Raw genomic sequence first — 24,378 nt, 5'->3', positions numbered from 1 at the left:
TCAAAACCATAAGCTATATAGTTTGAAAAGGTGAATTTGGGCATATTTTAATTATATCTCAACAAAGTTATTATTTGAAAAAACAAAACAAGAAAGCCTCTGCTATTGCACAAAGACTAGGCGGATAGATTGTTTAAAGAGAGCAAAGCTTGCCAGACGTGGTGATGCACACTTGTAATCCCAGCATTCGGGAGGCTGAGACAGGAGGATTGTGGTTCGCAGACAGCCTCAGCTGCTTAGTGAGGCCCTGCTTCAAAATAAAGAATAAAAAATAGGGCAGGGGGTGTAGCTCAGAGGTGGAATGCCCCTGGGTTCCATCCCCAGACCCGTAAAAAAGAGAGAGAGAGAGAGAGAGAGAGAGAGAGAGAGAGAGAGAGAGAGAGAGAGAGAGAGAGAGAGAGAGAGAGACAGCACAGCTGAAAATAATAAGTAGGATTTTCTGCCTATTTTGTGTGAAAACACAGTGAAGAATCTATATTCATAATTGTGTGCGTATGTATATGTACACAGATAGATGAAATTTTTCAATAAAGATAAATAAGAAACTAAGAATTATAGTTAAGTTATAAAGGCCCAGGGTAGGGCTGAGAAGAGACAAGGATGAGAGGGAGACTATCCAGGTACACTTCTGTATAATAGGATTTTAACCTATTGCAAATCTATCATCTATGCAAAAATTAAATTACTTGGGAACTAAAAAATAGAAGAATCCTACAAGTGGTAAAACTGATCCAAAATAAAATGCAATGCATACTGAATTCGGAGCAAACAAAGAGCTAAGGCACCCAAATCCCTCTGCGAGACACTTGAGGGCACTGACTCAGAGTTGAGAAAGTGAGGGTCCACTTCTCAGGTCCCTATTAACTCTGTTACTGGGGAGGAATAACTCCTCTGGGTCTTGGTTTCCTTATTTAAACAAGCACTTTGGGCAAGATGATCTCAAATGTTATTTCTTGCTCTAACTTTCTATAATTCTTTTTTAAAAAAGGAATGCAAGGTAATGTTATATTCCTTTGAAAACAAAATTTAAAATATTAATTGGGCTATCGTTAAGTGCCAAATAATCAGAGAAATGAGCCACAGAGGCCATACTTGAAAGAAACCAAACTTCTACCATGCCGAGTGTGGTGGCTTTCAAAATATGAAATATGTTCTAAGCCCACAGATCTTTCTTGTCTTAATGACCTTGTACAATCTTCAGAAGACTTGCATTACATAATCACCAAAACAAAGTCAACTTTAGACAGCCAAAGTGCTGCTCTGGCCGTCATAGCATCCCAAGGACGTTCCACCATCTGGTCTGGAAACGTCCTAGAACAAACTACCGTTGGAGCAAGTTATTAATTTTGTGTGAAGGAAAAAAAGACAGGCGCATGACCTTGTCCTGCTCTGCTGGGACAGAGTGGAACATTTGGATAAAGACAAAAGCCTTCATGAATGGGTGTTAGTGTTGGCCAGGGGCAAAATCAATGAACACAGATGGGAAAAAACATGCTCCTTTGGCTTACAATGGGATAAGAAACCTGTTGGTACTGTAATTGGAACATAAGTTTAATAAAAACAACTGACAAGTTCAAAGGATTAAGACCAAAATTTAGAAATATGAATGCCATGCCAACACAGGGATTCTAAAACTCAAACGTAAGGAGAAACTAAAAACTGGTATCATGTATTTGATAATGCTGGTTTAAAAAGTTAATGAGTTCAACACACAGTCATACTTCTTATTTATAGAAGTTTTTTTTTTTTTTTTTTCTGGTGCCAAGGATTAAACTTAGGTTCTGTGTGTGCTAAGCGTGAATCCTATAACCAAACTATATCCTCAGCCCCTACAAAAGTCTAAAATAAACAATAAAACAGAAAGTGTGGAAACCAGGAGTCAAGAAGACTGGATCTAGTCTTCAAACTACCACTTGTGTGTACATATATGTACACACACGTTTTTACCCCAATATGATGTATGAATGTAATACACCAATAAAAAAAATTAAAAAAAAGACCACTCGTTATTTTTATCAACCAGCTCACCTGTCAACTCCATACTAACAGCTAAGGAGATGCCCACAGAAACTCAAACATCTACTTCTTATTCCCATAGCTCCTCAAGAAACTAATACTGTAGGTAAAAATGCACCCACTTTTAACATAGAGCCACAAATCTTGGAACAAATTAAAGCTCAACACGAAAGAGAGCTCCTAAAATCTTTCATAAACAAAATTAAGAAGCACTGGCAGATTAATCTGATGGCTACATAAAGATAATGCAAATATACTAAAATTATGACAAATACAAAATATATGGTGGGTATGTGGGTGTCCAAAGTAAAATTATGCCAAATTAAAAGTGTATCCATAAACAAAGAAAATCAGATAAAACAAGCTCCTGAGCCAAGTGCAGTGGCACACACTTGTAACCCCAGGCCTTGGGAAGCCGAGACAGAAGGGTCACAGGTTCAATGCCAGCCTCTGCTACTTGGTAATGCCCTCTGCAACTTAATGAGCCCCTATTTCAAAATAAAGGGGAAAAAAGGGCTGGGGAGGATTTAACTCAGAGGTAGAAGGCCCCTGGGTTCAATTCCCAGTACATTAAAAAAAAAAAAAAAAAAAAGGAAAAAAAGCAGCTCCTGAGAACTAAAAATGATTGCTAAACTTTATCAAAATGTGGAAATGAAGCTGGGCGTGGTGGCGCATGGCTGTAATCCCAGTACCTGGGAGGCTGAGACAGGAGGATCGTGGCTTCACAGCCAGCCTCAGCTACCCTGTGAGGCCTTCCTCAACTTAGTGAGACCCTGTTTCAAAGTAAAGAGCAAAAAATAGGGCTGGGAGTAAAGCTCAAGGGTAGAATGCTCCTGGGTTCAATCCCCAGTACTAAAAAGAAAACTTGGAAATAGCTTTTATATAGTACTATATAACATATATTGTACATATATTGTATAGTACTACGTAGCAAAAATCCAGTTTACAACAGACCGCTTATACATGGCGGTCCTATAAGATTACAATGGACTTGATAAATTCTTAACCTATCAATCCTATTGGTGGTGGTGCTAATGCAAACAAACCTACTGCTCTGCTAGTCATGTGGGGTATAGCATATACAATCGTGTACAGTACAGCATACTTTTTTTTTTAATTGGTGCACTGTATTCATACATCATAGTGGGATACAAACTTTTGTAGACATACATGCACACATCGCCCAGTCAGCCCCCACCTGATCCCCACCCCATTCTCTCCCCATCCCTCCATCCCATGCTTGGCTTAGTGGTTGACATCTAGTATTATAGCAATTTATCCAAAATTGAAAATGATAATCTCACATAACAGTTTCATTTGTCTGATACCAAGCTTTTGATGACTTAAAGATAACATTTCAATATTTCTTTTTACTTTCTTACCAGAGAATATTTTTTTTCTTTTTTTTTAGGTGAAACTATCATATATTTATATATTTATTTTTCAGAAAAAAATCTATCCTAATATGGAATATGGACTCTAGATACCCAAAACGATCTTGAAAAAGAACAAAGCTAGAAGATATATATTTTCTGATTTCAAACCATATAAAGCTACAATAATTGAAACAGTGTAGTACTATTCTAAAGGCAGATATATAAACCATTGGAGTTAAATAAAAGCCTAGAGCTAAATTCTTCCCTATATTGTCAAGTTATTTTTGACAAGGTTTCCACGAACATTTGGTGGAGGAAATAATAATCTTTTAACTAGATATTGTTGAAAATTATTAATTACATGGAAAAGAATAAAATTGGACCCTTACCTAATCTCATATACAAATATTAACTCAAAATAGATAAAAGACCTAAATATAAATCTTAAGCCTATAAACTTTTAGGAGAAAATCTGGGTCATAAAACCTCACAACACTGAAATTGGCAGTGATTTCTTGGATATGATTTCAATGGCACAGGCAACAGAAGAGTATACAAACTCCCTAAAATATAAAAAAAAATATTGTATATCCAAAGACAATGTAAACAGAGTTAAAAGTTACTAATAGAATGGGATAAAATATTTCCAAATGCTATATCTGAAGGTATATTAATATTCCAACTAGATATCCTAAAAATTAACAACAATAAAGGCAAACAGTACCATTTAGAGATAGGTAAAAGACTAACATAAGTAATGAATCTCCACAGATAACCAATCTTAGTTGTCTGTTGGATGGAAAATCTTGTTTCTCTGGTTCTGGTGTGTGTTATCTATTTCTTCTTTGTAGTTAATCTCTTTGAGTATTTTCTCTAGCGCTGGTTTTGAAGACATAAATTCCTTCAGTTTCTGTTTGTCATGGAAGCTTCTTATTTTTCCATCTAATTTGATAGAAAGTTTTGCTGGGTAGGAAATTTTTAGCTGGAAGTTGTTTTCTTTCAGAGTTTGGAATATGTTACTCCAAGCCCTTCTGGCTCTCATGACTTGGTTTGGGAAGTCTGGAGTGATTCTAATTGGCTTGCCTCTGAATGTCACTTGGCCCTTTGTTTTTGTTGCCTTTAAGATTCTCTGCTTGGCTTCCACATTGGTCATTTTGACAATTATGTGGCGTGGGGATCCTCTTCTCTGATCCTGTCTAAAGGGAGTTCTATAAGTTTCCTGGACCTGTGTATCAACCTCTTGCTCTATGTTTGGAAAATTTTCTGCTATTACTTCCTTGAAGAGATTGTTGATCCCTTTGGTTTCACTTTCTTTTCCCTCCTCTATTCCAATTATTCTTACGTTAGCTCTCTTAAAATGGGCCCATATTTCTTCAATGTCAGATTCCTGCTGTCGGATATTTTTTTCTAGATTAGAAACTATGCGTTCATTTTTGGAATGATCATCTTCTAAGAGCGAGATTCTGTTCTCCATGTGGTCTAATCGGTTGTTCGTGCTTTGAATTGAGGCCTTTACTTCATTAATTGCATCCTTTATCTCTTTTTGGCTCTCTCTGAGTTCTTTTCGAAGCACCTCTATTATTTCTATAGTTATTTTCCTGATTTGGTCTTCTAGAAATCTCTGATTTTCTGTTTTATCGCCCCTCCCCCACTGGGTCAAGTCCCAGGGAGTACAGTACTGGGATTTCTCCTCTGTGGCCCGCAATTTGACTCACTGTTCTTGAGTACGCAGATGTAGCTGTACTGGATTCGGTGAATTCTCTGCTGCTGCCGCCGGTGGCAATATGGCGCCGCTGCTACGCCCTCGGCCGTGAGGCTGGTGTATTTCTTCTTGGTTTTTAGTTCCACTCTGAATCCCTGCAGCGTGTGCTGAGCTCAGCCACTGGGAGCTTTAGATGCTCCCTGCGCTGAGAAATCCTGCCTGGCTGTTCCGCAGCGGCTCACCTCGGCTTGCTGTAGCTGTCCGGTGAACTCGCCACTGCCACCGGCAGTAAAGTGCTGCTGCCGCGTCCTCGGGCGTGAGGCCGGTGTATCTCCTCTGTGGCTCTGAGCTCTGTTCTCAGTCCGCTTTCTCTCTGGAGCCTGGTGATTTTTTTGTTTCTCTGGTGATGGTGTTTTCTGGCTATGAAAGGCACTGATTTTGTGGTAATGGAGACTGGTTGTTAGCGGGGCTCTTAAGCCCCGCTTTTCTCGGTCGCCATCTTCCCGGAAGTCCAGTACAGCATACTTAATGATTACAAATTACATCATTAGTCAATGAATTTACTATACTGTGCTTTTGTAAGTGTGGATGCTTGAGTGTGTGTGTGTGTGTGTGTGTGTGTGTGTGTGTGTGTGTGTGTGCATGTGTTGAGTGCGCTCACGCACTGCCTGTGTACAGTATTAGGGACTGAACCCAGGAACATTCAACCCAGGAACATTCAACATTCCCATCCTTTTTTGAGACGGGGTCTAAGTTATGGCGTGCTGGCCCTGAACCTGCTATCCTCCTGTCTCAGCTTCACAAGCACTACAGTTACAGGCATACACTACTGCATAAAGCTTTTATTATGTTAGAATGTACACTTCTACTTATAAAAAAAAAACTTTACTGTGCAGAGTATGCTGTGTGACCACTGGCAGCAGCCTTCTACCACCTCTTGAGAAATTTCATAGAAAACTACAATATGATTTCGATTTTTAACTTACAAAACTGAAAATATTACTTGTCTGTAATTTCCTTTCTTCTTTGATTTTTAATTAGCAGGTAACCACGTATTCATGGGTTATAGTGTTGTATTAAGACACAAGTACTATGATCAAAGCAGAGTAATTAGCATATCCATCACCTGAAACATTTTTTGTGTCTTTGTATTGGAAACATTCAAAATATTCTCTTCAAGATATTTTGAAATGTTAAAGTATAGTCACCCTACTTGCCACAGAACACTAGAATTTAATTTTCTGTCTAACTCTGTTTGTTTGTTTGTTTGTTTATTTGTTTATTAAAACTGGCCTTTTTCATGCCAGGTGTGGTAACACACACTTGTAATCCCCGCCCTTGGGAGGCTAAGACAGGAGGATAGCACAGGTTCAAAGCCAGCCTCAGCTACTTAGTGAGGCTCTCGGCAACTTAGTGAGACCCTGTTTCCAAATAAAAATATAAAATAGGCCTGGGAGTGTAGTCCGTAGGTAGAAAGCCTCTGGGTTCCACCCCCAGTACAAAAAAAAAAAAAAAAATCTGGCCTTTTTCTCTTTACCTTCCCCCTTCCTAGGCCCCTGTAATCATTACCCTTTACTTCTATGAAATCAACTTAAAAGTAACTTAAACACAGCAAATGGACCTAGCAATGGAAAGTGTCATCAATAATTTTTTACTTTTTGGTTTGTGGACTGAGTGAGGGGCAGTCAGCCTCCACACCACACCCCAGCCCTGTTTTGTTTGGTTTTGTTTTAATTTTAAAACAGGGTCTAAGTTGCTGAGGCCACCCTTGAACCTCCTGTCTCAGCCTCTCAAGTACTGAGATTACAAGTAGGTGCCACTACACCTGGCTTTAATTTAATTAATCAAGAAATGGTACCGCATGCGTGCTTGTACTCCCAGTACTTGGGAGGCTGAGACAAGAGGATCAAAGGTTCGTAGCCACCTCAGCTACTTAGTGAGGTCCTTCACAACTTAGTGAGACTCTGTTTGAAAGTAGAACAAAATGGGTCTTGGAGTGTAGTTCGGATGTAGAAAGAAAGGTGAAATGCTTAGATATAAACCTAACACGATATGTACTATAAGAAAAACTACATTCTCTGATGGCTAAATGTCGGACCTCAGTTGGTCATCGGTAATTACAACTCCAGACACTGAAAGCACAGGAAAGGAGACTGCTATCTATTAAACTATCAGCCTGCCTAGCAGTTCCTTCAATAGCCAATTATCCTCTAAACCCAGGCAATTTAATTTCCATACCTAAAATACTTAAAGACTGAACTACTTCTTCAAATTATTTTCCAATTGACAATCTCCAAACTATTTACCCCAAATTGTACTGGGGAAGCAGGTGGTAGAAATTGAATTCAGCTACACTGCCAGCCTTTACCCCAATTTTTAAATGAAAAAAAAAACTGATGTCATTGCTTAGTGTTTGATTTAGGATTCAAACTTTGTCTTCTGGGTCCAGAGTTTGTGATTTTTTTTCTACTATAAAGTATAGCCTTTATTTCTTGATAATAACGTTAAACATTTATAAACAACCTAAGCATCTATCTTGTAAAGTCAACAGCTTACGCTACAGAATATATTTTGTTCAGATTTCTTTCAATATAAAAATAATATTTTGCATATTTTAAAAAAAAATTTTAAGTCCACTCAGGCACCAGACATCAATTTTCTAACTAAAAGGCTACTGTGAACTTTTAATGCATAATACTAACTTGGGATATGAAATATCTATAGTCGCCAGTTCAATGCTTATGTCCTGAATGTGTCATTCATCCAGAAAGCTGTACAAGATGTTTACTTACCAGCACCTCGAATTTCAATGCCGACTTGCTTTCGGCCTCCCTCACCCTCGCCTTTGAAGCTAGCTTTGGAGAAGTGAATGAGAAGCAAGGCACAGGCTGGGGCAAGGCGCTTCCCAACAGCCGGGCCTCCGCTGCCAGCCTAGGGCCACTGGGCGCCTCTGCTCTTGTCCAGCAACTGGAGACTCCATAAAGAAACCGTTTATGGCTCTTCAGGTCCTTCTACCACCTACTCACTGTTAGCACCAAATGTTTTCAATATTCAGACTTTCCACAATATAACTTCTAAAGACTATGGGTCAAATAAATGTGCATTTTATGTAATTTTTTGCATTTCAGGAATCCTGTATATACACTGAATTTTATAAATAAGCTTTTTTTTTTATTTTTGCAGTACTGGGGATGGAACCCAGGGGTATTCTACCTCCAAGTTACACCCCCAGCTCTACTTCTTATTCTTTATTTTGAAACAGTTGCAAAGGGCCTAAGTAGCTGAGGCTGTCCTGGAACCACCATCCTCCTGTCTCAGCCTCCCAAATGCTAGGATTATAAGCATGCACCACCATAAATGAATAAGATCATTTATTTATTTATTTATTTATTTATTTATTTATTTATTTATTTTCTGCAGTACTGGGGATGAAAATCAGGGGCATTCTACATCCGAGCTACATTCCCAGCCCTATTTTTCTGTCTTTTTGTTTTTGAAACAGGGTCTCACTGAGTTGTCAAGGGCCTCGCTAAGTAACTAAGGCTGTCTGCAAACCGCGATCCTCCGGTCTCAGCCTCCCAAATGCTGGGATTGTTACAAGCGAGCGCCACCACGCCCAGCTGAATAAGATTCTTAATCAGTTTCATTCCATAAGTATTTCCAAAATGGATTTTAGAGAAATAGTTCTAAAACTTATATTCCGCTATAATCTTAAGAAATAGGGAATCCTAAACATAATTAAACCTTTAGCCCTCTAACATTCAAATCTTTGCTCCATTAGACAACATAACTTTTGTAGCCCCAATTTTACACAAATCTGCTATAATCAAACAAATGCATTCGTGATTCTCCATATATGTTATTTGCTCCTGAGAAGTCCCCATCCAAGTCCTTTCTGTCTCTCTGATGACCTAGCTACTGAAAACTACAGGGGCTCCAAAATGGCTGTACCATGTATATCAACTGTTCCTCTTATCGGGCTATCTTTTCGTGTATCTCTCCATGTCTCACACCTTGCTATGTCAGGGCCTCATACAGTGTGTGTGTGTGTGTGTGTGTGTGTGTGTGTGTGTGTGTGTACACACACACACACACACACATTATATTCAAGATACATTTTGAGCTACGTGTGGTAGCATGGGCCTGTAATCCCAGTACCTGGAAGGATGAGAAAGGAGGGTCATGGGTTCAAGACCATCCTTAGCAACTTAGTGAAATCCTCAGCAACTTAGTGAGACCATTTCAAAATAAAAAATAAAATAGGGCCAGTGGAAAAGGTGAGGAGATAAATTAGAAGTAGGATGAATGCCCCTAAATTTAATCTTCAGTAACACACACACACACACACACACACACCTTTTTTGTTGTTGTTTTTATACTGGGGATAGAAACCAGGGGCATTCCACCTCCGAGCTATACCTGGAGGTATATACCTTTTTATTCTTTATTTTGAAACAGGGTCTCACTAAGTTGCAGAGGGCCTCACTACGTGGCTGAGTCTGTCCAAGAACCGCGATCCTTCTGTCTCAGCCTCCCAAATGCTGGGATTACACCATACCTGGCTTACACACACAATTTTTGAGGATACTTGACTTAAAAGAAATTATTATATTATTAAGGAATAATACGGGGGCAAATGAAATATAAAGTCCAAGTCCCTAAATTGAATGGCCCTAAACTACTCAGTACTTATAACCAATCAGCCCACCACTTCCTAAGTACTGTCAGATGCTGTGACCTCTAGTAGCTCCTTTCCACTGTAAAAGTCAGAAAGACACCAGTTGTTATAATAAAATGTACCAACCACAAAGGGATTTGAGCCCCGCAAGAGAATATGCCTTAGCATACGACTGTGTCTCTATATAGACTAGATGCTGGGAAGCAGGCAAACAAAACGCTTCAAGCATACCGAACAGGCTGTCATTCAAGTATCTTTGCGATTCCTCCGTGTTCCAGGCTGAGTACTAGGGACCCGGCAGTGAGCAAAATAAATCCTGGTCTTCATGGAGCTTTCATTCTGATTTTATTTGAGAGTTATAAGCAAGAAAGATAACAGATGATATGAAAACTAATGATCAATGTTTAGACAAAGGAAGAAGCATGATCAAAGCAGAGATAGAGGAGAGCTTTGTGGGGCAGTCTACACAGACCTGTGAACTGAGGAAGCTGAAGGAGTTCAGGAGGAGTCACACAAATATCTGAAGGCAGAGGGTCAAAGCAGAAGAAAAGTAAAGACCCCGGGGACAGGGTGGCTGGGCATCCCCATAGGGAAGGAACCAGTGAGGCTGAAGCCGAACGAGAGGTGTGGACAGCTGTGAACAGGGATCTCCCTGACTCCGCAAGCAGATCAAGTCCAAGTCCACAGATACACACTCGCTGCAAAGCAGTGCTGGCAACTGACTATAAAGACCATGTGGATGAGTGTGGCTGTGTGTGTTACTGGGGCTTGAACCTAAGGGCATCCTAACTCCAAGCTACACTCCTAGCCTTCTTTTATTTTATTTTAGTGGTACTGGGAATGGAAACCAAGGGCCTTCTACTTCTGAGCTACACACCAAGCCCTATTTATTCTTTTATTTTCAAACAAGGTCTCACTAAGTTTGGAGGGCCTCACTAAGTAGCTAGGACTGGCAGTGAACCTGCAATCCTCCTGTCTTAGCCTCCCAAGTAATGAGATTACAATTGTGGCCACCACACCCTGCTTATTTTTTATTTTGAAACAGGGTTTCGCTAAGTTGCAGAAAGCCTTGGTAAGTTTCTGAGGCTGGTCTTGAACCTGTGTTCCTCTGGTCTCAGCTTCCCAAGTACTGAGATTACAAACATATAACACCATGCCCAGCTAAGATTTCGTCCTCATCGATATTATGAAAAATCAAGAAAAGGTTTTCTCAGATTAAGTTATGTTAGAAAAATCTGCAAATCAAGGCCAGAGCAAGAATTAATTGAGGCCTAGTCCTAGATGAGTTCACGGGTTCAAAAGGGAGAACACAGAAATGGGTCTCAGGGGGAGAGGCTGGCTGTCAGCCTGGGCCAAGAGAAAGGTCTACTCCCAGGGACCAGTGTAAGTGAGAAGGAACAGGGCCTGTACTTGACAATAACATCATCATGAACAACTAAGAGTGTTAGCCTGGCCAAAAACAACAGCAACAAAATCGGATTATAAAAACAAGAACAGAAATCTAGTTCAAGTCCTCAAAATAACCTGTATTTCACAGTAAAACAGCATCACAGTCCCCATACTATAAGAAGAGAACTGGGCCTACACAGCCTCAGTGCCCTGCTGGTGCAGACACCTGGTTGCTTCACAGAGGTCCATTCCAGAGACACTGTGAAACAACAGTGTCACGAGCTCTAAGTGCAGGGCTCTCATCTTTGGCTTATTATAGTTCATATCTGTGTCTTGAGGAAAATATCTTGTGTGTGTGTGTGTGTGTGTGTGTGTGTGTGTGTGTGTGTGTGTGGTATTGGGGGTAGAACCCAGGGGCTTTCTACCTCCGGGCTATACTCCCAGACCTTGTTTATATTTTATTTGGAAACAGGGTCTCACTAAGTTGCTGAGAGCCTCACTAAGTAGCTGAGGCTGGCTTCGAACCTGTGTGATCCTCCTGTTTCAGCCTCCTAAGCACGGGGATTACAAGCGTGCGCCACCACGCCCGGTGAGGAAAATGGCTTTATTATACTTTATTCCTTTTCAATTCCCTTCTTGAAGAACTAAGTAAGGTATAAAAATTAAAGGCAAGATTTTACAAATAAACTCTGAGAAGTTCACCGCAATGAACTACTGGGAGTTCAGATAAACTACTACACCGGAACTGATCTTGTTCTCTTAATATTAAAGTATAATTTATATGTTGTTTATAGATCCCTAAATAAGTATGTATCATACATATACACACACATATATAGATACACACATAGATATATAGATGTGTGTGTATAAATATACATATATACACATATACACATATATGTAGGTTGGTCCTTGGTAATCACTTTGCTTTCTGTTTTGTTTTGTTTTGTTTTGTTGTTGTTGTTGTTTTTTTGCAGTATTAGGGATGGAACCCAGGGGCAATCTGCCTTCGAGATATACTACAGGCCTACTGTTTAAAGTTTATTTTATTTATTTATTTTGCAGGTCTGGGGATGGAACTAAGGGGCATTCTACCTCCAAGCGACACCCCCTGCCCTATTTTTTCTTCTTTATTTTTTGAAACAGGATCTCACTGAGTTGCGGAGGGCCTTACTAAGTAGCTGAGGCTGTCCGCAAACCACGATCCTACTGTCTCAGCCTCCTGAATGCTGGGATTACAAGCGTGCGTCACCACGCCCAGCTCCCCCCAGCCCTATTTTTTATTCTTTATTCTTTGAAAAAGGGTCTCACTGAGTTGCAAAGGGCCTAAATAGCTGAGGCTGTCTGCGAATGTGCTTTCCATTTTAATGAGATAGTTTAACAGTCTCATGAGAAACATTTAGGTGAGTTTTGAATTACTCTCCATGGCTACTAAAATTAGATCCCTTACTATTCACCTGTTAATTCAGGACGAGTATGCCAGTGTTAAGTGTGAAGCCTTACAGTGAGCTCACGGGTGTTCAAGGTAGGAGAGGATTCTTCCCATTTTCATATGCTAGTACCCTCCTCTAATCACAAGCTGATCTGTAACACTCAGCTACAGTTATAAAAGATGAAACATTTAAGAGTAGTTTGGTTTCACATGGAAACCGTAACCAAGACAAACCTTCTTGTAGAATAAAGTTCCAAGAACATTAAATCATAAAAAATTGTTTCAGCAGCTGGTTAAAGCTGAGTATACATAATACAAGACATCTGGTTGTCTGTGCGTTTTCAGTTCATTTAAAAGGTATAAACACATTAAAACATTGAAATGTTTGATATATTGCAACACTGTCTGCTGCTCCTCAAGTGTCTTAGTGGCTGCTCCATGCGTTGAGTTCACAGCTTATTTGCTATTTTAGGATGTTCCTATCCCTCTCAACATCACCAAAACACTTCACCATAAAGGCAGGGGGGGGGGTGCCCACTTTGCATATGTATTAAATTGTTAATATACACGTGGTAATGCAAAATGTTAACAGAGGTATAATTTTTTAAATTAAATAAAAAACACATTGTATGGTAAGGAAATAGCAGATAATATTTGAGTTCCCCCTCCTCATCTGACCATCTGTGACATAAGCCTACCAGCAATGGCTTAACCAAAAGAGGCATTTGTTTCCCATAGATGAAGAAATCCGAGATAAGGGATCCGCCAGGGAGGTACAATGTTTCATAATGTCATCAACATGCCATGCTCCCGAGACACCATTCTCCCCTGTGATGCTCAGATTCATAGTTTCACCATGGCCCACGCTTGTCCTCCACGCTCCAGGAGGGCAGAGGACAGGCGAGAGCAAAGGGCTCAAGGGCCCTGCGGGCAAGTGCATGGCTCTGCTGCCATGTCGGAGGAAGCAGACATTGACCCGACCACTTGGACTGGCCAAGGTGGCTGGAAACAAAGCCACACACTCCACCCCCAGGCAACACTGGGGATCCATTGGAAAGAAGACAGAAAAAGGATGCGGAGCATGCAAACAGCTTCGTCACAAGAGTTGGAATTCAGCGGGAAGTTGTACCCCGTGCCCTTCCTCAGACGAGTCAGTTGTCTCAGCCCCACCTTCTAGGCCGCAGAAGTCAGGACTTCTCACCTGCAGGTCCTAATCTTCTCAAGTCTGGATGCCGCAGTCATATACAATAGAGGCCAGGGGCCCATTTCTTCACAGACGCTGATCTCTCCTCTCTCTCTCTCCCCCTCTCTCCCCCTCTCCCCTCTCCTCTCCTCTCCTCTCCTCTATCTCTCTCTCTCTCTGTCCCTCCCTCCCTCCCTCCCTCCCTCCCTCCTTCCCTCTCCTTTTTAGACCTGAGTCAAATAGCACTTGGGAGTGAAGAGGTACTGGGAATTGAACCCTAGGAACCCACCTCTGAGCTGTACTCCCAGCCCGTGTGTGTGTGTGTGTGTGTGTGTGTGTGTGTGTGTGTGTGTGTGTGTGTGTGTGTGTGAATAGAAATTGAGCCCAGGGGCATTCTGCCTCTGAGCTACACATCCCTAGCCCTTTTTAATTTTTCGTGGTAATGGGAATTAAACTCCAGGCACCCCACTTCTGAGCTGGCATACCCCCAGGCGTTTTTAACTTTTGTTCTGAAATGGGGTCTCGCTAGGTTCCTGAGTCTATGTTGTTGGGGTGTCCTCACATCTGTGATCCTTATGTCCTGGCATCCAAATACTTGGATGACAGGTGGGCACCACCATGCCCAGCTTTTTTTTATTTGAAACAGGGTCTCACTAAGTTGCTAAAGAACTTACTGAGTTGCTGAGGCTGGCCCCAAACCTGCAATCCTCCTTTCTCAGCCTCCCAAGTCCTGGAATCACAGGCGTATACTACCATAACTAATTCAAATAGCCTACTTCTGACCATATCCTCACATGGATTGATACTTTTGTGATGATAAACCTTAAAATCTACTTATTTCAAAATCAACTCCTTCAAAATGTACATTGTCATTAGGGGTGAAAATTCATTATTTAGGAGACAAAAAAAAAAAAACACCTTAGATATTAGCATGGTTTGTGGTCCTCTAAGGGGCTCCAGTACACAAATAGAGTTCAGTGTGGAGAGGCAATGATGAAAGAAGGAATACCTAACAAGAACTCACAGGAGGAATCATGTTTTAAAAGGTTGAGAATCATCGCTTTTTTTTTTTTTTTTTTTTTTTTTTTTTTTTTTGGTGGCACTGGGGTTCCTGGAGGTAAAAGGGATAGCCCTTCTACCTCCAGGCTACACTCCCAGACCTATTTTATATTTTTGAAACAGGGTCTCTTACGCCAGCGCGGCTGGCTTCGAACCTGCGCGATCCTCCTGTCTCCGCCTCCCAAGCGCGGGGATTACGAGCGTGCGCCACCACGCCCGGGGAGAATCGTTGCTTTTAAGTGACAAAATAGATGGACATTCTGAGTCATACGGGAAGTGCATTAAGATGCAGTGAGAGAAGGCCAGTTACAGGACTGTGAGCAAGCAAGCGTCTACTTTGGTCAAATGAGAGGTCTCGGGTCAGGGGGACTGGTAGTGTCGGCCTTGGCTCACAGCTCAGTAACATCTAAGCACAATTTCCTCTCAGACTCGTGGCTCATGGTGCCAAGATGGCCATGCAACTCAGAAGACCTTGTCCATGTTCCTCGAAGCAAGAGGGCCATTAAGAACGAAAAGAGGAATGAAAACAAGCAAGCTATTGTATGTGCACGTAACGAATATGCACCGCGAACCCCACTAGTTTATAGAACTGTAACGTAACAATCAGAAAAGAAACGTAAAAAAACAGAGATGTCTCCTTGTTGAGAGTTTACCCAGAGGTCTTATTAGAGGGCCTCCCCCTACATCTCAGTGTCTACACCTAACCTCAGAGAAGGCTGGAAACAGAAATCTTTCCTCTCCAAAAGAGGCCAGAAATACTATTAGGAAGCCAAGAAAAAAGGCAGAACAAATCCTGGGTGATCACTCACTGTGCCCACCACACGGATCATACTGAAACTGCTTCTCTTGCAAACTCTTCTCTTTTCAGACATCTAAAAGCCTCCTATTGAAGAGATTGATCTAATTCTGTACCTACCATATGGTTAGTATTTCATAAGTGTTTTATTATTTTCTCTCAACATAAAATTCTTGTTTTAATGATGTACAGTCAAAATCTAAATATTGTTAGGCAAAAGAGATAAGATAATTCCATGGATGTACAATCCTTTAAAAGCCCACATAAAAGTAGTACACCAAATCCACAAACTCTGCAACATGATCAATTATTATCTTCAATAAACAGAGGAGATAAATCCTGGCTTGGCCGGAACTTACAAAAGTGGAATCTCAGTGATTAACTGAATCAAACAGCACAGCAGCTCTTCCAGAAGATCCTCCGAGTCAGAACCTGAGAAGACACGTAAGGAGTCTTTAACAAGGCAGGTAACGGAATGGAGTTGCTCAGAACTTAGACCTTCATTTCTAATGAGAGTAAAATCATTAGATACATTAGATACTAATTTTGACCTCTGAATAAAATACAAATCATAAGCAAGTTAGCATCTACTAAGAGCTTCATCTACTACATAAACTCTGAATGCCTGCTATTAATATAGCTTTTAAAACTGGAAGGCATTTCGAGGTTCCTGTAGGCCAGTAGTTTTCTAATATCTTAACACTACATTTCCTATTCTAATAAACATTTCTTTCAATGAAGTCATATTAAAGTCAGATATACAAAACAGATCTTAAAAAAATCAAACTGCTCCAGCAGCTTTGTTTGAAGCAAGGGTAGAGGACCTTTTACACACACCACACACTCACAGCGTAAATATTTGACCTTACTTTTGATCTCCATTTTGGGGGGGGGGTACTAGAAATGGAACGCAGGGGCATTCTACCTCTGAGCTACACCCCCAGCCCTATTTTTTATTCTTTATTTTGAAACCAGGTCTCACTGAGTTGCAAAGGGCCTCACTAAGTACCTGAGGCTGTCCGCGAACTGTGATCCTCTGGTCTCAGCCTCCCGAATGCTGGGATTACAAGCATGCCCACCACGACTGACTTACCTTTGATCTCTTGATGAACCTCAAGGTATCTTTTCTGCATCCCTAAGGATCCACAAATTATAGACTGAATCCTACCAAGAAGATAATCGCCTCTTTACAGACAAAGAGCAAAAACAAAATAGCTTTCCAAATCAAAGAATAAATAAAGAGCAACAGAAAAAGCGTCAGTGGTGCCACGCGTGGTGGCACATGCTTGTAATCCCAGTACTTGGGAGACAGAGACAGGAAGATCGCGGGTTCATGGCCAACCTCAGCTACTTAGTGATACCCTGTTTCAAAATAAAAAATAAAAAATAGGGCTGGGGACAGAGCTCAGAGGCAGAATGTCCCTAGGTTCAATCCCCAATAACCAGGAAAGGAAAGGAAAGGAAAGGAAAGGAAAGGAAAGGAAAGGAAAGGAAAGGAAAGGAAAGGGAAAGAGTGAGCGCTGGTGGCCCACACCTGTGATCCTAGTAGTTGGGGAACTGAGACAAGAGGATCAAAAGTGGGAGGATGGTCTCAGCAATTTAGTGAGGTTCTCAGCAACTTAGCAAAACCCTGTTTCAAACTAAAAAGGACTGGAGGTGTAACTCAGATGTAGAATGCCCAGGGTTCAAACCCCAGTAGCAACAACAACAAAAAATACAAATTAGCATTCCAATGGAATACCTTCTGTCCCAGTCCCAGACTGCCAGAGCTAAGTGACCTCCAGAGTCCCAAAGCCAATCAATACTTATGTGAACTCTGGTTTTGGTCACTAGTGACTCCTGACTCCCACTCAGTTCTGGTAATCTCTTGTGTCTAACCAACATCTTTTCCTATTTCTGCCAGCATCTGCTTCCCCGGAATCCCTTCCTGGAGGCCTCCATGGACCGTCCTCTCTCCCGTCCCTCCCTGCCCCTGCTCAATCACCACCGGCATGCCCGTGACTCCCGAGTCCACGGCTTCCCTCGTGGCCTCTCCACTGACTGCTACATGTTCCGTGCAGTGGCCTACTGGCTAATTCCACCTCGATGGACACAAGTACCTCGAACACCTCATGTTCAAAAGAAAACTCACCTCTCCTAAACACTTCAAATCCACTGTTTCTTCTTTATTCTCCTTTGGGGTGGCTGCATCAGTAAGCCAAGGCCACAGCCCAGACTCTCTTACTCACCCTTCAACCAACCGACCACACGCCCACCTCTCTGCTACAGCCTCTTTTCTTCACTGCCATGCTTTTAGTTCCTTATCATCTCAGTGCAGATAAATGTGTACTGAATTAAACTATGTGCCACCACACCCAGCCTCAATAAGTAATCTAGAGATGAGTCAAAGTATACAGAAGGCTATATGTAGTTTATATCCAAATACTACACAATCCATATAACAGACCTGGGCACCGGCAGATTTTTGTTGGTGGAGGGGCTGGAACCTATCCCCACAGTTACTGAGGAAAAAGCTATGATGTTTACCCAGAGCCAGATGTGGGAGAGCACACCTTGTAATCCCAGTCCTGGGAAGGATGCGACAGGAGGACTCCAGGTTTGAAGTCAGCCTCCTCGGAAACACAGCAGGACCTTAAGCAACTTAGGCCCGGCCTCAAAATAAAAGACAAAATAGGGCAGGGAGTCTCTCGCAAAGGTAGAACGCCCCTGAGTTCAATCCCCAATGCCAAAAAAAGTTTAAATTATGCATACTCACTGATGTGTGCTGAACTGAACCCAGGTTTATTAGTAAAGATCCAACAGTCACATTCAAAGCATCAAAGCAGAGTCTCGATATTGAGCTTTTTTATTTTTTATTTTTGCTAACCCACGGTATTACTTGGTATTCAAGAAATTAGAGAAATTCTTTCCTGCCTTGCCATAAACAGAACTGGCAGAGTAACCCTCTGAAAGCTGAATACAAACACTGAAGAGAATATTAAACGACAGTTAATACACCAAGCAGTGCTAAAAAAAAAATACACAGCAACACTCAAGTTCAACAACTACTTTAAATCTCATTCCAAAAAGCAGTGGACTTAGCACAATTAGTGAGGAAAAGTAAGAGAGGAAGCAGCCTGTGTCTCTGAGCTACACAGTAAAAGCAGATCTAATTAAAATTCCGCCACTGTCAAGGCCGCCGACATAATGCAAGGGGATTAACAGCCTAGCGCACCGAGGTGACCTGGCACACACACGGCATGTACAGACGCGCAGCGTGCAGAGTACGCACTCGATCCGCACCGAGGTGACCTGGCACACACATGGCATGTACAGACGCGCAGCGTGCAGAGTACGCACTCGATCCGCATCGGCTCAACTGTCACTCTTTGGCTCACCTCACAGAAGGTAGTGACCCAGACCCAATAAGAACATCTAAAATCACTCGATTCAGCCAGGAGTGGTGGAGCACATCTTTAACTCCAGTATTTGGGAGACTGACACAGGAGGATCACAAGTTCCAGGACAGTTTCAGCAATTCAGCAAGACCCTCCTCAACTTGGCAAGACCCTATTTCCAAATACAAAATAAAATAGGGCTAGAGGTATAGCTCAGAGGCAGAATGCCCCTGGGTTCAATCCCCAGTACCAAATTTTTTTTTTAAATCACGTAATTCCTTAAAGGAATCTCAAACAAAATGCCAGTGTCATAACCTATCTGTGTCAAGCTGAGCGGCCCACAGAGGTTTTTGCCTTCTATCACAGAAGGTGAAGGAGCATGGCCTCAGGTCACAGATGGAGACTGTCTGGATACTTTCACTTCCAGGCCTATAAACATACCTAATTTTTAAACTTTAACATAGCTACGAGGATTTTCTGTTTAGTTCCATGCACTATCCAAATCATGATCTCAGCCAAGTCTACTGCTAGGTCAGTTAAGGCATCTTCACAGCTCTGTTATCAATTTAATATAAAATGAAGTCGATAATTTCATACAAGTAAAATGTAACACTTCGGAACCAATGCTTGAACAAAAAACAAGAATAAGCAATTTCTAGCTAAAAATCTCTGAAGACTTTAAAAAGTCTCAGAATCCTATATTCTTGTTGTGGGGCTAATCTAGAAATAAGTAATCATATTTACTTCTAGTAAATATAACTCATATATTAAGTAAAGACTGACAAGATTGACGGCTTCCCAGGTTTGACTTTGAGCGAGCCATTCACACCGAATTACATTTCAAGCAGCACTTGTATCGCGCTGAGCTTTCATAGAATGCCTTTGCTTCAATAAAAACAAATGACTCAGCCGGGCGTGGTGGCGCACGCTTGTAATCCCCGCGCTTGGGAGGCAGAGACAGGAGGATCGCGCAGGTTCGAAGCCAGCAGCGCGCGCTGGCTTAGGAGACCCTGTTTCCAAATAAAAATGTAAAAATAGGTCTGGGAGTATAGCCCAGAGGTAGAAGGGCTTCCAGGAACCCCAGTACCACCAAAAAACAAAAACAAAAACAAAAAAATGACTATAAATTCATCTACCAAAAATTACAGTAACACAGTCAGTCACTTCTCATAGCAAAGAGAATCCTAAAAGACTCTGAAATTAGCAGGTCAAAGATGAAGTAAACTGAAGTTCTTTGAGCAGAAAACTTTGCAAAATTCAGAGTGTTTGCTGTATGGTGATGTTTGACGACTTACAGTTCCTCTCTCTGTCTAAAAAGGTTGTGTCTCTCTTAAGAATGCTCTAAGAGATTTAAGTTACCTCACTAGTTCCAGTCCGATAGTTTCCTGTTTTAAACTGTAGCTCCAGTGAAATGATGTCAATAGCAAACCTTTGCTAAGTGTCCTACTCTGTGAGAATCGTTCTGAGCACTTTAAACTCTCACATTAACCCTGACAGTTTCTCTTAAGGAGTGGGTACGATTACTCTGAGCATTTTATAGATGAAGAAATCACGACTAAGAGAGGGCAGTCTCCTTAAAGCAAGAGACAGGGCCACATCTGCACTCAAATCTGGACTCCCTGCGGAAAAAAGAAAAAACAAACACAAAATCCCTTATAATTATTCTAAAATAATTCTTTCTTTACAAAATCTGAATTTTTTTTTCTTCTCCTACTCTAATGGAAGGCATTTGATTGGGACAGTATTTGATTGAGACAATATTCTAAATAACTGTTTCTATACAAAGTTGGAAGGAAAAAAAACTCAGTCAACTAATCCACATTTCCCTGAACACCACGTGTGTGTGTGTGTGTGTGTGTGTGTGTTGTGCATGCACACACACGTGCACTTTTTACTGGGAATTGGACCCCGGGGCCTTCTATCTCTGAGCTACAAACCCAGCCAGCCCCATTTTGTTTTTTACTTCGAAACAGAATCTCATTAAGTTGCCTTGCTGAATTGCTGAGGCTGGCCTCAAATCTACGACCCTCCTATTTCAGCCTTCCAAGTACTGGGATTACAGGCAGGTACCACAATGCCTGGCTCACTCAACACCTTCAATACAAAGTCTCCAGTAACTGAGCCAGGTTAGGGGAGAGAGAGGGGAAGTACCACATCTGTATTTACTCATCAGGACGGTGTATTTTACATCATCAACACATACAAGAAGTCCTTGGCTTAAGTAGAAATGTACAAATAATCTAAATGTAAATAAGCTATCAGTAATACGCAGAAAAGGTCACTAAAGCCCAACATGTCCCTGGGCTTCTTCCATTCTGACACCTTAACCCTGCTGGCCCATGTGAGCTTCCCTGGAGGATGGAGCAAGGAGAGAAAAGATGCGTTCAAGGTCTCTTGGAGCTCTGCTAACCTACACCCAAGACTAAGCCGCAGTTCCCGTTCATTCCTTCCATTCAACACCTATTCAGTGCCATGTGCTGAGACCTCCCCCCATATTTGTTTTTAGGGAAAGGAATAATAGTAAAATGCTGTCCTAAAGCAAGCATGGTGAACCATGCCTGTAACACCAGTACTTGGGAGGCTGAGACAGGGGATTGCAGCTTCAAGGCCAGCCTCAGAAACTTAGCAAAGCCCTCAGCAGCCTAAAGAAACCCTGTTTCAAATAAAAAATTTGAAAGTAGGGCTAGGGGTATACCTCAGAGGTCAAATGACCCTGAGTTCAATCTCCAGTACCCCACCCCAAATAATAAAAATACTGTCCCAATCAAATGCCTTCCATCAGAATAGGAGAGAAAAAGAATAAAAAGAAAAAAAAATACACACTGATCGCTAGGGGAAAAAAAGCGACATTCAGAATAAAGAAACACGTGGGTCATTTAAATCAGGCTACGTGTAGTTATCCTTTAAAATGATAAAAGACTACAAGCTAATTGTTGTTGCTCTCTTTGTATTCAGAAACTACCAGTTTTTCAAGACTATCCCAAACTACAGTGCACCAAAAACAAGCACTAAAAACTTAATCAACAGAGATGTACACCAAAAACAGAGTTAGTGAAGTACTTAAGTTCAGAAAAAAACGACCTACTTAAAATGGAAGACACACAGCTAGACAATATGTATTATAAACTTATATTCAGAAAACTATGGCAGAGTCTATGTTGTTACCAGTTTAAATTGTGAGGCTAATATTGGAATTAGTCTAAACTATTAAATACAAACTAGAAAAAAAAAAAGCCTATGAACTCATAGAAGAAAAGCAAATGAACTTATTCCTTTGTAAAAATAAGATAGCTCTACACTTCAGTGCATGACAATACTTACAAACGTGCGTCCTATGCTATCCCGATAAAGCCAATAATAATTCTAGTTGATTGCTATTACTGTGGACAAACAGAAGTATTTCTCATCACATTAAAAATAATGTCTAAGAGCCAGGCATGGTGGCGCACACTTGTAATCCCTGTTCTTGGGAGGCTGAGACAGGAGGATCGCACAGGTTCAAAGCCAACCTCAGCTACTTAGTGAGGCTCTCAGCAACTTAGTGAGACCCTGTTTCCAAATAAAATATAAAAAAATAGGTCTGGGAGTATAGCCCGGAGGTAGAAAGCCTCTGGGTTCCATCCCCAGTAACACCAAAAAATAAAATAAAATAAAATAAATAATGTCTAGCCGGGCGTGGTGGCGCACGCTTGTAATTCCCACGCTTTGGAGGCAGAGATAGGAGGATCGCACAGGCTTGAAGCCAGCCTTGCTGGCTTAAGAGACCCTGTTTCCAAAAAATATATAAAATAGGTTTGGGAGTGTACCCCGGAGGTAGAAGGGGTTCCATCTCCAGTACCACCCAAAAATAAAAAATAAATAAATAAAAAATAACACTGTCTACTGGGTGTAATTATAAAGTGTGCTTATTAGTAAAGTTTAATAGATATTTGGTTTGTTAACATAAGAGAGAAGAAAAAATTTACAAAAGACGGCATCTTCTAGAGGACCAAAGGACAACTCAGACATTGCTAGTGACACTTTTTTCTGCAGAGATTAAAATCTTATATGTTAAATAATTTGAAGGGGAGTTTCCGGGAAGATGGCGACCGAGAAAAGCGGGGCTTAAGAGCCCCGCTAACAACAAACCTCCATTACCACAAAATCAGCGCCTTTCATAGCCAGAAAACACCATCACCAGTGAAACAAAAAATCACCAGGCTCCAGAGAGAAAGCGGACTGAGAACAGAGCCACAGAGGAGATAACCGGCCTATCGCCCGAGGACGCGGCAGACACGGCGGCAGCAGCGCCATACTGCCGGCGAATTCACGGGACGGCTACAGCAAGCCGAGGTGAGCCACTGCGGAACAGCCAGGCGGGATTTCTCCGCACAGAGAGCATCTAAAGTTCCCAGTGGCCGAGCTCAGCACACGCTACAGGGATTCAGAGTGGAAACCAAAACCAAGAAGAAAAAACCAGCCCCACAGCCGAGGGCGTAGCAGCGGCGCCATATTGCCACCGGCGGCAGCAGCACCGAATCCAGCGAGGCCAGTACAGCTACATCTGCGTACTCAAGAACAGTGAGTCAAATTGCGGGCCACAGAGGAGAAATCCCAGTACTGTACTCCCTGGGACTTGACCCAGTGGGGGAGGGGCGGTGGCAGAGATATCACACCATAGGAGAACGTGCAACCTGGCACCCCCCACAGTCTAAAGCAGCCTCTAGCGACTCTCTGGGTCGGAGACTCTGTGATAAAACCCAGTAAAGGAGTAGTGGAGTCCGAGATACTACTGACTCGAGATCCAGAACACCTTAAGTGAAGTCATAGTGACCCAAGGGAAAAACCCAGAGAAGGCACAAACATCCGAAATCATGGGAAAGAGGAATAATACTGGAGCAATAAATGCCCACAACCCCACAACATCAGAACCCGATAAAACTGAAAATCAGAGATTTCTAGAAGATCAAATCAGGAAAATAACTGTAGAAATAATAGAGGTGCTTCGAAAAGAACTCAGAGAGAGCCAAAAAGAGATAAAGGATGCAATTAATGAAGTAAAGGCCTCAATTCAAAGCACAAACAACCGATTAGAACACATGGAGAACAGAATCTCGCTCTTAGAAGATGAGCAATCCAAAAATGAACGCATAGTTTCTAATCTAGAAAAAAATATCCGACAACAGGAATCTGATATTGAAGAAATATGGGCCCATTTTAAGAGAGCTAACCTAAGAATAATTGGAATAGAGGAGGGAAAAGAAAGTGAAACCAAAGGGATCAACAATCTCTTCAAGGAAGTAATAGCAGAAAATTTCCCAGACATAGAGCAAGAGGTCGATACACAGGTCCAGGAAACTTATAGAACTCCCTTTAGACAGGATCGGA

At 41.6% G+C, this 24,378-nt stretch overlaps 1 protein-coding gene across 1 annotated transcript in view; it reads right to left on the bottom strand.

Annotated features, from left to right (window-relative positions):
• Positions 1 to 24,378, bottom strand: part of DYM (dymeclin) — a gene marked incomplete at its 3' end in the record, with an annotated part of 378,817 nt that overhangs the window by 298,602 nt on the left and 55,837 nt on the right. The window contains exon 5 of the mRNA XM_080714686.1: positions 15,994 to 16,066. Coding sequence (XP_080570812.1) covers positions 15,994 to 16,066 — 73 coding nt within the window. The remainder of the gene's footprint in view (positions 1 to 15,993; positions 16,067 to 24,378) is intronic.

Source organism: Muscardinus avellanarius (genome assembly GCF_963383645.1).
Source record: "Muscardinus avellanarius genome assembly, chromosome: 17".
Taxonomy (NCBI): Eukaryota; Metazoa; Chordata; class Mammalia; order Rodentia; family Gliridae; genus Muscardinus; species Muscardinus avellanarius.
This window is presented reverse-complemented; position numbering and strand designations above follow the sequence as displayed.